Genomic DNA, 12,918 nt, shown 5'->3' on the forward strand with positions numbered 1-12,918 from the left:
GAGATAAATTTAAGTCACTTACAAAGATGGATGGCCAGCTTATAGCTGCTGAACTGGTACAAGTTGAATCAGTTTCTTCAGTGCCTCCTTGAGCTCCTTGTTCCTCATGCTGTAGATGAGGGGGTTCACTGCTGGAGGCACCACCGAGTACAGAACAGCCACCACCAGATCCAGAGCTGGGGAGGACATGGAGGGGGGCTTCAGGTAGGCAATGAATACAGTGCTGACAAACAGGGAGACCACAGCCATGTGAGGGAGGCACATGGAAAAGGCTTTGTGCCGGCCCTGCTCAGAGGGGATCCTCAGCACAGCACTGAAGATCTGCATGTAGGACAGCACAATGAAAATGAAACACCCCAAAGCTAAACAGATACTAACCACAATAACCCCAGCTTCCCTGAGGTAGGAGTCTGAGCAGGAGAGATTGAGGAGCTGGGCAACTTGACAGAAGAACTGGCCCAGGGCATTGCCTTGGCAGAGAGGTATGGAAAATGTGTTAGCAGTGTGCAGCACAGCATAGAGAAAACCACTGGCCCAGGCAGCTGCTGCCATTTTGACACAATCTCTGCTGCCCATGAGGGTCCCATAGTGCAGGGGTCTGCAGATGGCAATGTAGCGGTCATATGCCATGACAGTAAGAAGGAAATATTCTGCTGAAATTAAGAAGAGAAACCAAAAGACTTGGGCAGCACATCCCAAGTAGGAAATGGCCCTGGTGTTCCACAAGGAATTGGCCATGGATTTGGGGACAGTGGTGGAGATGGAGCCAAGGTCGAGGATGGAGAGATTGAGGAGGAAGAAGTACATGGGGGTGTAGAGGCGGTGGTCACAGGCTACAGCTGTGATGATGAGGCCATTGCCCAGGAGGGCAGCCAGGTAGATGCCCAGGAAGAGTGAGAAGTGCAAGAGCTGCAGCTCCCGCGTGTCTGCGAATGCCAGGAGGAGGAACTCGTTGAGGGAGCTGCTGTTGGACATTTGCTACCTCTGGGCTTTGGGGACTGTCTAAGGAGGAAAAGATATTGACAAGTTAGGACTGACTTGGAACAAAACCCACAGCATTTCTCAGAGCAACTCCCAACATGTCCTTTCTCCTTAACAGCAGGACCTTCCTTCACCTCCTTTACTTGTGCTGTGGCCTGCACCTTCAGGGTCTGCCATGGGGAACAGGGTCCTCTGTCCATGGGCTCCGGAGGAGTCAGCCCTGCTTGTTACACAGACACTCAGAATCAAAACAGGATGGTCAGTCATTGTGCAGTGATAATGTCTCCTTGCAGTGCTATCAGCTGGATTAGGTGAGACTCCTGAACCACTGCTTGGCTCAGTTCTAATCCCGTTGGCTGGGGACCCAGGTGACTACCCAGCACATGCATAATTCATTGCTCTTGATACACCTTAACTGCATAGTATGTGACAATTACTGCAGGAACACTTTGTATGGACTATTTACAAATATCTTAGCTCTGCACAAGCTGATCACTTTTGCAGCAAGGACACTTTGGGACACTCTACTCAGGATGGTTATCAGCACATTTCAGCGTACAAATTGGACTAGACACAGCAGGATTTGCCACAGGGGAATTTCTAGAACCTTCAGAAATTCCCACCTGCAGGGCTGTCATAACTCTCAGTCAAATACTTAATTGCCTAGGTCCGGTCAAAATCACCTAGTTTCAAGGTGGTCCGTTATCTCATGACAACCTATTCTCTCATCTGTGCAGATGACTGGCCAGGAAATTCTTGGGCCAGGCAAGGAGCTAGTGACCAAAGTGCTCTGGGTGTGCACACAGGCGTAGCCCTGGTACCCAGCCAAACCACAAGTATGACTCAAGAAGAAAACTGACTTTTCATATCTGAAACTCATCTGTAACTTCAGTCCCTTAGCTCTCACTATATGCTCTGCCACACTGGGTACATGGAGAGAGCAAACAGCAACACATATCTGGGGTGGGGGGGGGGCAGTTTCTGGGGATGGATGCCATGAGCTGGGTGAGGGGGATTTCATACAGTGACCCCATGGGAATACTCTCCAAGTCCTGCAGGGAGAGATGACGTTAGCATGCAGCCCATCAGCCTCTGGAAGAGAAGAACCTTGGGAGGAATTCATCTCCTCCTGTTTCACCCTTCTGAACAGAGGTGTCTGTATCCAAATCAATCACCCCCAGCTCCCACTGTGTGCAAGGGAAGAACATAGGCACATGAAGGCAGGGGTTACAGGACCCATTGCAGAGGCCCTCCTTCCACTAAGGTAGAGCCTATCCTCACATCAGTTTACCACCTGCACCACATCTGCAGCCACAATAGGGGTTGCGGGGCAGGGGGTACAGGCAAGCTCTGTGTCCACATCCTCTCCCCGATTAAGCCTACTCATAATGGGGAAGGGGTGTGCAACCTCTTCACAACCCATTCTCCAGAAGAAGGGCTGTAGCAGAGGGGCTTACTCACCACACATGGGGAACATCTCTTGAAGGGATAGAAATCCTTGGCTTTTTCCATTCCTAGAGAATCCTGAGGGGCAAAAGTGTTTGGGTTAGTGCATTGCCCAAAAGACGATGTCTCCTTAGGGAGACTTGGCACATTCCCCAGCCCTACAGACTGCATAGCCCAAAGACTCACAGGCTGCAAGGGGTCTTGGACCCCTCACTCCCATGCAAACACCTCCAGATCCAGGGCATGCAGGAAAGCCTGCATCTTACCCAGCTGTGCACATCCCCCTGCAGAGGAGGTTTTGCTCTCAGCCACTCTGTCAGGCAGTGGTAAAATGGGCACATACAGGAGAGACGCACCTCTGCTCTCCTGGCGGCTGGACTGCAAAGGAGGTGTCTTATGCCCTGGACGCTGTGGCCTTGAGGGCAGAGGCTCTGCTAGGTGGCAGAGGAGACATAGGGGCTGGCTCAGGGGAAGGCATCTGCATTGCAGAAACTGTCAGGGAATTGCCCACATCCACCCTCCCATAGCCTTTCCTGTGAGTAGTTTTCTCTCTTTCATGCATCATAGTGCTGCGAACTGGCACTGTCCCAGGGGCAGATATCTTCAGGTTTGCAGGTGCTAAGGAGCAGCTAAGACCAACCCTGAGGAGGCTAATAAAGATTATGGTGGTGCTGTGTGTAGGCAGAGGGGTGGCTGAAGGGATTTGCTGAGGTTCCTTGCAGACCTTTTGATCTCTCCGTGTAACAGTATAGGAGTCACAGCTACTTGTCTGAACTAAGCAACTCTTTTTCCATTCCAGCCCTGTCAAAAGATGGGGAAACTGAGCACAGACTCAGGCAGGAAAGCTCTGCCCTTTGCAGGTATGACCAGCATATACCTTCCTCCTGAAAAGTCCCCTTCAGAAAATGTCCTGGTGGTGAGCTGGAGCTGAGAGCAGCCCTGACCCATGCACCACCCTCTCAACAGGAGAATGAACCTGCCCTGATGCTGGTCGCTCCTTCCATGCAGAGCTTCTCCCTGCAGCACCACAGAGAATTCCCTGGGCAGGCTGAGTGCTGACCCTCGCAGGCAGCAAAGTCACTGCCCCGGGGAACACAGCACCCTGGGGTGCCAGGACACTGCTCTGAAATGCAGCATTGGGCAGATGTGGGTGCACTCCCTGGCTTCACACCCCTGCACCACCCCCTGAGGAATGTAGCTGTGATGCCCTGTCAATCTGACAGTGTGGCTGGGAATCTCGCTCTAAAGCAGCAACTGCTCCAAACAGGAGAAGCTGGCAGAGCCGCCCTGACAGACCCTATCAGCTGTGGAAGGTGCCAGCTTCAGAAGCACCCTCCAGGAACCACAGAAGCATTGCCCGCAGCCTTACTGTGTCAAGGGCGGTGAAGATTTCTCCTCACAGTGAGCTCTCAGCCATCCTCCTGTTGCTGTCTTTAACTTCTGAGTCACTCATCTCATCCTGGTGCCTGAAGGCAGTGCCCTGAGTCTTGCTGCTCCTTTAAGAGGAGCTGCATCAGGACAGAGCTGTCTCTCTGCAGTGCCTGCCAGGTTGCCATGGGCTCCTGCAGTCCCAGGAGCCAGGCCCAGCAAAGATGTGACTTTCTCTGTGCCCTGTGCACCTTCAAGAAGTTCCCGGGGCTTCAGGGCTGACATCTCCTGAAAGACTGTGTGGTCACCCCTGGAAAATGTCCGTTGAAACAAACTAAAATAATCACTGATAGTCCCTCACTAAACAGAGGAGAGAGACTGAGTTCAGCATTTCAGTTTGTCTCACTGGAGGATGGTAATCTGGGAGAGGTGGAAATGTCCCACTCTGGAAGGGCCTGCTCCCATCTCATAAGAAGACAGGACACCTAGGCAGGGACAAGAAGGGAGTTCATTTATTCATGCTTTACCAATTAGTTTAGAGGAGTCAAGCTAGGCATTAAATACTGATTCGGAAGCTCCTGGGACGCAGTAGGATTCACTTCCCTCTCAAGCCCTCCACAGATTCACAGGAGGTGGGATTCCCCTTCCCCAAGTTTTGGGGTGCATAAAATGGCTGTCTGCTTCTTGTCTAAGCTCCCATTGTAATCAGTGGAGATGGAGGGTGGGAGTCAGTTGTTCATACACAAACAGCTTCTGACATTTGAAGTGTCAGAGGTGATTCAAGGCATGTACCAGCGTCTCCTTGCTCTGATGTAACAGCTCTGAAACCCACAACTTTCTGGGGCATCAGCTGCCAGGTGGAGAATCTCCTTGGCCATTTGAAATGACACTAGCTGCCTACTACTGCAAGAGCTCCACTCACCCTGAAGCTGAGACCTATGCAGATCCTGATGTTGCAAACAGCTGATGTAATTCAGTGCAGACACTTGGTTTAATGCAATGACAATAGGCCTGCAGGGCCATGTCACCTGCACGGGGTGTCCAGCACAACCACCATGTTTCTAGCAGATACAGCTCAGGACCTACAGGAAAATCATGCCACTCTGGAGTGGTAGCTGGACAAACACCCCAGGGCATCTCGAGTCTCCTACCTTTTCCCAAGCAAAGGATTCCCACCACTGCCTTTAGGCAAAGTCTTTCACATCTACATGCAAGCACGCTGCAAAGATGGAATGCACATCTCACCAAGGTCTCCACACATACTCCTACACTCTCAAATCCATCTAGTTCTCCTCTCCCTAAAGCTTTTCTCACCCCCCAGTGATATGAACAGGGATCATACTAATGATGCAGCTACAGCGTGGCTAGATAGCAGGCTCTTCAAGCCCAAGGACCTTCACAGTGGCACCTTGTCCTTCCTGGACATCTGGTAATTTCTATCGCAGGCCCCAAGGTGCTGCAAAGTCATCTTGGGTACAAAACACTTCTCCTGCCACAGCTGCATGGCCCAGCTCTGTTTCTCTCTGGCCTTGGCTACTGCAGGGTTTGCTCGCTTAGCGGGTGCCTCATATCATCATTACGTTGCTATCTGCTATCTATGCCAGCAGGTCTCTGTGCTGAACTTTGGCCTTTGCATACATGGTGTCCTTGGCTCTGGGGAACAGGTTTCACAGCAACAATCCTGCCCTCAGCCCTGGTGCCACAGCTGAGGTTCTGCAGCCCAAATATGTACAAATGCAGAAAGCTTGGGCCACAAAACAAGAGGAAGGGGAGATGCACAAGCTGTTACAGAACTACAAAAGCAACATTAGGCAACCTGAGGAAAGTTTGTGGATTACAGAACCTGGCTCCTATGGGGAGACTTCAATCTCCCTGGCATTCCCTGGGAGGGCAAGAGAAATCTGGAGGGTGTGGAGGACAACTTCCCAGCACAGCTAAGCTAGGCAGGTCAACAAGGGTGACACTTTCCTGGACCTGGAACTTGCAAAGAAGGAAGAACTGACCAGGGAGGGGATAATCAGTGTCAGCCTTGCCTGGAGGGGCCACAAGGTAGTGGAGCTCCTGCTCCTGAGGGGAGTGAAGAAGAAGAGGAGCAGACTCCAGATTCTGGATGTCAGAAGAGCAGCCTTGGGCCTACTGGGGAGACTGGTGGAGGAATCCCATGGGAGGCAGCTCTGAAGGGCAAAGGAGCTCAGGAAAGCTGGCAGGTCTTTAAGGCAGCATCTTCCAAGCTTGAGAATGGCCCATACTGATACCTAGGAGAATAAGCAGACATCTCAGGAGACAGGGTGGCTAAATGCACAACTGAACAACAGTACAAAAAGGCAGCACACAGGAATGGGAAGCTGGGAGAGGCTGCAAAGGAGGAATTCAGAAATATTGTCCAGGGTAGTAGGGAAGTGGTTAGGAAAGCCACAGCTCCTCTAGGATTGATGGTTGCAAGGGATGTCACAGGCATGAAGATCATCTGCTACTGCTTCACTAAAAGTAAAAGCCTAAAAAAAAAAAAAAAGTGGGTGCGTGGCTGAATGTGGCAAGGAATCTGGTAAGAGCAGATGCAGATAAGTCTGGGGAACTCAATCGCTTGGCTTCAGGCTCCACCAAGAAGGTCTCTCAGGCCACTGTGCCTATACTAAGGACTCCCAAGGAGAAAAACAACCCACAATGAAGGAGGGCTGAGTCAGGAATTATTTGCAAGAGTACGAATCTATGGGCCTGGACGGGCTGCAGCCAAGGATGCTGAGAGAGCTGGCCTCTATCTAGCAAGGCCTCTATCATCTTGGAAAGCTGTGGAGGCTCAGGAAGGTCCCAATGCCTGCAGAAAGGCAAATATTGCATCCATCTTCAAAAAAGGCCCAAAGGACAATGTGGGGAACTACAAGCTGTTCAGCTTCACTTTGATCATGAAAATGTCATGGAGCAAGTCATGTCTGGCCTCATTTCTGGGTAAATGAAGGAGAAGAAGGTGACAGGGAACAGTCAGCATAGATTTACTGAGGGGAAATCAGGCCTCAGGAAACCAATGGCCTTCTATTTTAAAAGACTGTATTTGTGGATGAACAGAGAACAGTGAACGTCAGTTACCTTGACTTTAGGAAGGCTTTTCACACGTTCTCCTACAGCATACTTGCACACCAGTTAAGACTTCATGATCTGAATGGGTAGACAACCAATTGGACAAATAACTGGTTGGATGATTAGGCTCAGAGGGTGGTGGTGAATGGGTAGTACTCTTCCTGGAGCCAAGAAGAGAAATGGAGCACGACAGGGTCTCCATTGGGGCCTGTCCTACTTATCACCTTTATGAATGACCTGGAGGGGGCAACTGTCATCCTGTTTGTAGATGACCTCAGACTGTGTGGGACCAGTCTCATGGTTGAGGGCTGCCTTTGAGAGGGACCTAGACAGGCAGGAGGAAAGGGCTGTCAGGAATCTCATGACATTCAGCAAGGACAAATGCACCTGGGACAGACCAACACCCTGCAGAGAGACAGGCTGGGGAGTGGGTGGCCATGCAGCAGCTCTGCTGAGATGGACATACATATTTTGCCACACAGAAGGCAAAATATGAGACAGCAGTGTGCCCGGGAAACAGAGAAGGCCAACAGCATCCTGCGCTGTATGAATAGAGGTGTGGCCAGGAAGTCAAGGGAAGTGCTTAGTCCCTTGTTCTCAGCACTTCTTAGGCCACATGTATAATACTGCATCCAGTTTTTGGCCCACCAGTACAAGACCAATCCGCCCCCCATACAAGGAGGTCCTCAGGAAGACAAAGCCAGGCTCTCCATAATGGTGCATGGCAGTAGGATGAGAGACAACAGCCATAGGTTGAAACCAGAGAGGAACAGGCTGGAGAGAAGGAAAAACTTTTCCCCTGAGAGGATGGTCAAGCATTGGAAGGTGTTGCCCAGAGAAGATGTGCTGTCTCCATCCCTGGAGGTTCTCAAGACTGGATCAAGGCCTCAGCAATCTGACCTGACCCAAAGCTGACCCTGCAGTGAGCACAAGGTTGGGCTGGAGGCCTCCTGAGATCCTGTCCAGCCTGAAAGACTCTGTGATTCCTTCCCCTCTGGATCTGTTCTCGTCAGTGTTAGGGAAACCACTCAGTTCTCATGACCATGGAAGTAAGTCAGACACAAGCATGACCAGATCAACTGGCTTTCTTGTCCTGCTCCAATCAGACATGGGCAGAGGCAGGGCTGCTTCACAGGTACCCCCGAACAGCCCTGATCACTCCTTTGCTTCACCCTTTATTGTGTTTGTGTCTCCTTTACTCCTTTCAAGTTCTATCCTCTTACCAGCCTCATAACCTCCCATATAAACTGCCCACCTCCCTTTACCCTCTCCCCACAGACCCTCACTGTTCTTGCTTTGTACCCTCCTTAGGCATTCCTGAGATGGCTGCTATGGTATTCCTACCTAGGTCAGCAATTCCATTAAACCAATACCTCCTTCCAGTACTTGAAGTGTCCTGCAATTCCTTCTGCTACTGTCTTTCAGAGGCATCACAACTCAAGGTGAGCCAACTGCACTCACACGTTAACAGCTGCTGTACTGAGCTTCAGTCTGGGGGACCTTGAAAAACTTGGGGATTCAGCCAACAGAAACCTCATGACATTTTACAAAGAGAAGGGGCAAGTCCTGCACGTTGGGAAGAATAACCCCATGTATCAGGGCAGTTTGGGATGTGAGCAGCTGAGGAATGGCCTGAGAAGGCCTGGGTATTGCAAGGCATGCTGGATGAGCCAGTGGTGCATGCTCACTGCGAGTAAGGCCAGATGTCGACAGGGCTGCATTAGGAGGAGCGTGGCTTCCCAGACAACAGGAATTATTATCCCCCTTGACTCAGCACTAGTGTGTCCCATTTCCAGGCTCCCCAGAGCTTTCCTTGGTAGTGGGAAGCAGCATGGGAAGGGGAAACAGCCCCAACCTGCAGCTTGGGAAGTTCAGACTGGCCAGAAGCATAAAAAAAGTTACCTGAAGGGCAGTGCTGTGGTGCAACAGGTCACCGCGAGGGAATCTGTGATCAGCCCATGGCTTTGTGTTCCAAGGAACAGCCAGTGAGGCTGAGCGACACCAATGAAGGGAGAGAGAACCCAGGGTGAGAGCAATGTGGAGAAGCAGGCTGGGTGTCCACAGTCTGCAGGGACACAGGAGCAGGTGTGGGACAGCATAGGTCGGCCTGTGGTGGAGATGGCCAAAGGTGCTGGAAAGGCTGGAGGGCCCTGACAGAACTGAGGTCTTTGTCCTATGGCTGTTGTCTCCGCCACCAAGGCCTACCAGGAGACACTGGGGCATTGTTGCCCCTTGTCTCTCCAGGGACCCTGGGAGATGTCTTGTCATTGTCCTGCACTCAGCATTGCACACCCCCACCCGCACACTGTCCCCAGGAAGAGCCCTGGGCAATGCATGAGGGAAAGCATCTCCCTTCCCAGGGTCTCAGTGTCCATGCTTGGACGTTTTGCTCGATAGAACAAATGAAGGCTTTATTTGGCATCAGAGCCAAATGAGCATTTCCTTTGCCTGCCTGTAATCAGTGATTACAATTTTCTGCTCTCATCAGCCCCCAGTGAGTCTTTGCTGGTAATAGTCCTCAGTGGGATCTATTAATGCTCTGCAAAAGTTTTGGATTTGCTTCTGACTTTGACTTGAACATTTTGCTCAATCTCCTCGCAATAGCTGAGGTTCGTGGACTCAGCACCAAATACACCATGGGGCTCATTACAATGCAAAAAGCCACGATGAACCACGTCTCTCTCTACAATTTTCAAGTAATGTATGGCTAATTGGTTTCAGGAGTGTAGCTGAAAGACGGTGACTTCAGTTAGAACTTAATATAAAGGTATTTCTGTTTTTAAAGGTTTTTAGGATTAGTATTCTTATTCAGCTTTCAGAATAAGTAACAGCAACATTCTCCAAATGATATAGATCCAGAGTGTCTCCTAATGAAATGCGGACACGTAGGAAAAGCAGTGTCCCAGAGGTCGGACACTGTATGGACAATCTTCCTCCTCCTCTCCCCAATCCTGCCATTGCCCTCATCAGCCACTGGGGACTTGCATCGCTCCTGCTAAAGTCTAACCTTTTTCCACTGAAGTCTGCAAATGAATGTTACAGCTCATATGCCCCAGTTCCCACCTGCTTTCCTTAGAGAACTAGCTGCAAATAGACACAGAATAATTTTTTTCTTAATTGCAAGCCAAAATAAAAAGGCATGATATAGTTTCCTAAAAGATAATTACACTCCTCAACTGTATGCTAAGTCCAAGCTGCCTCCAATGAAGTCCACAAGGGATAGCCAGACTAGAAATCTTTTGAATAGATAGGAAATGCTAGATAGAAACAGAATGAAGGACTTGCCCAGAGGAACAAACTACTGAAGGATGGAGCAAGCTTTAAACTCCCCAAAGTGCAAATCAGGAGCATGGTATGGGAAGGAAAGAAAGAATAATGGAAGGAGTTGCAGTGTTACAATGTCCAGACTGTGTGCTGTAAAGGAGATGTTAGAAATTGGTAATTTAATCAGGACATGTGGAAACAGAACAGAGAGTAATACAGCTCCTGTGGGTCCTGGACCATGCCGGGGGCTGTGCTGCCCTTGGGCATCTTGGACCAGGTTGTGTTTCTGCACAAAAAGTCTGGAAAACACTCCATGCAAGCTCCTAGAGAAGAGGGATTTTCCTGGGCCTTAAAAGCAACCCAGGCAGGACTCAGGCATGTCAAGGGAAACCCATCCCACCCACACCAAACCCACTGCTCTCAATCCTGGGACCTTCCTGGGCCCTCAGGCCAGGAGCAGGAGGGGGTTTGGGAGCATGGCCATGTCCCAGACGAGCCTCTGTAAGGTCTTCAGATTCAAGTGAGCTCTCTAAAGCAACACTTCCCATGGCCCTGGTTCATTGGCAAGACTTTGAACAGACACCCAGGAGACAGGGCAGAGAAAGGGCAGAGACCTCAGGGTGCAGAGCTGGGCTCACAGAGTCATAGAGGGGGTACCACAGGCTGAATAAGCAACCCAAAGAAGGAAACGAGTCCTTCCTTTTGCAGTGACTTGGAAAGCCACATCTCTGACAGTATTCAAGGGGGATGGAGTCTCCCTTCTGCAAGAGTCACGCCTGGACTGTGCAGAGACTAGGAAGAGCAGGAAGGCTGGTTGTAGGGACGTTCTCAAGCTTCAGCAGCTGCAGAGGTGGGAGCTGGTCACCTCACAAACTTCTGAATGAACCCAAATGTAGGTCCTGAGGCGCTGCACCACCTTCCAGGCTCTGCAGCAGAGCCTGGACAGCAGCACTGTGGTGTGTGGGCATGTCCTGAGATGTCCAGGGTCAAAAATGTGGGACTTCCAGGGTGCCAGGGCTGTAAAGCTCCCCAGGAGACCTTGGGTGGTGGCAGGGTGTGTCCAGGGTGCCAGAGGCTTTAGTAACCTCCAGGCAAGAAGATGACACTGAAAAGCCCAAGGCCCAAAAGAGGCCCAGGCAGCAGAAATGGCTTTCCCTAGGTTCAGGTTAGGTTCAGCCGGAAGGAAACCTGGGCAAAATGCGTGGGAAATGGGAAAACTTCCCCAGATTTGCTCCTTGGCCTGGCCTTCCAGATGATGTGTGTTAAGGGCACATTTGCTCTTCTCTGGCCTATCGTCTTCATCTTCAGCACCACAGACAGAGAAACCTTGCTGAGAACTCTTAAAAACAAAGAGCCTGCTTTGGTGCCTAAAGGAGGAAGGCCACGTCCTGTCCCATATTGTCCTACACCCTACTTTGACAAAGGAGCGACCCACAACAGAAACCAGTTTTGAAGCTCACCAAAGCAGCTCAGCCTGTGGCCACGCTTTGTGCTGTTTGATCTCACATGACTTTGATCCTGGCTTTGAAAAATGCCAAACCTTAAACCAACCCAGAAGCCCTGGCTTCCCCTACAAGTCTGCCCATGGTAGAGATCTGTCAGTGCAGGGGCGCAGAAGTGACTTCTCCAGTGTCCCATTTTAGATATTTCGCAGCCTTTGGCACCATCTGGAGACATTCCTGAAGGATTTATCAGCAAGTTCTGGAAAATAACAGGGGTGAAGGGAGGTGACTGCTTTCCAGTGAGGAGAAATCTCTCTGCTATCTCCCTGGCTGTGCCGTCTCCACGGCAGTGACCTCCTGAGCTTCCTGATGACAAGAGCTGAGGTCACAGTGGGATGTGCTGCATCACAGGGAGGTCTTCCCAGTGCTGCAGTGGTACCCTCACTTCCCTGAGAGGCCCAGCCACTGCTGGGCACCACTTTTGCACTCTCCACAGCTGCCCTTTGGAGCCACTCCGTGGCAAGGAGAGGGGACGAGAGTTGCATACGGGCCCCTCACCGACAGGCAGAGGAGCAGGGGCATGTTGGAGAGGAGTTTTGGGTGACGAGACAGCAAGAGCATCCTTCCTCCTTGGCTGGAGAGGCAAGCCAATGGTAAGGGGGCAAGCGAGATGGAGGACTGCTGGACCAAGACCATCAGCGCAGATGACAGTTCCTTGTTCCCAGCACTCCTGCAACTCTCCACTGAGGGTAAGGGCTTTGGGGGCTCCTACCTGAGGGGTTGCACAGAGACTGTTAACTGCAAAAACAGCCGTGGGTCCCGGGCTCTGGGGGTGGCTGCACAGGGTGGGGCTGCCACAAGAGCCCTGTTGTAGGGTCCCAATGGGGCCAAAGGGATGAGAGGATGCTGCCCTTCCTGACCCTGACCTGCCTGGGGGAAACAGGATGCTGCCTGTGGGCTCCGGTGCCCCAGTGCCAGGGCCGGCACCAGCAATGACCCCAGGGCTGCTCCCCCACGCCTGGCATGGCCCTTGGGTGCAGGGCAGCCAGGAGCCCCGAGGGGCCCCTGCAGCAGAGCCCAGCCCCTGCGGGGCAGCGGCCAGGCCCCGGGGCCCCACACTGCCTGGGCACATGGCACCGTGCTGCCCCCAGGCCCCGCCGCACCCCGCGCTGCTGCCCACAACATGGCGTCCCACTGCAGGGGGGGGCAGGGGGGAGGGATGGGAGGGAGGGGCAGAGCTGACCGCCAGGGCAGGGGGCTACAACGTTTCTCTGGCAATGCCTCAGTGCTGCCTCCTATTGGCTGGTGTGAGGAGGAGGGCAGGGATGGGTTTCACTGGTGG

At 51.8% G+C, this 12,918-nt stretch overlaps 1 protein-coding gene across 1 annotated transcript; it reads right to left on the bottom strand.

Annotated features, from left to right (window-relative positions):
- Window positions 1-231: 231 nt before the first annotated feature.
- On the bottom strand, window positions 232-774 carry LOC135330422 (olfactory receptor 14A16-like; the record flags this gene model as incomplete). The annotated part of the gene is made up of 1 exon (XM_064524065.1): window positions 232-774. A coding segment is annotated over one exon (543 nt), but the record flags the coding sequence as incomplete, so codon positions are not given.
- Between the last annotated feature and the right edge of the window lie 12,144 nt (window positions 775-12,918).

Source organism: Dromaius novaehollandiae, chromosome 21 (genome assembly GCF_036370855.1).
Source record: "Dromaius novaehollandiae isolate bDroNov1 chromosome 21, bDroNov1.hap1, whole genome shotgun sequence".
Taxonomy (NCBI): Eukaryota; Metazoa; Chordata; class Aves; order Casuariiformes; family Dromaiidae; genus Dromaius; species Dromaius novaehollandiae.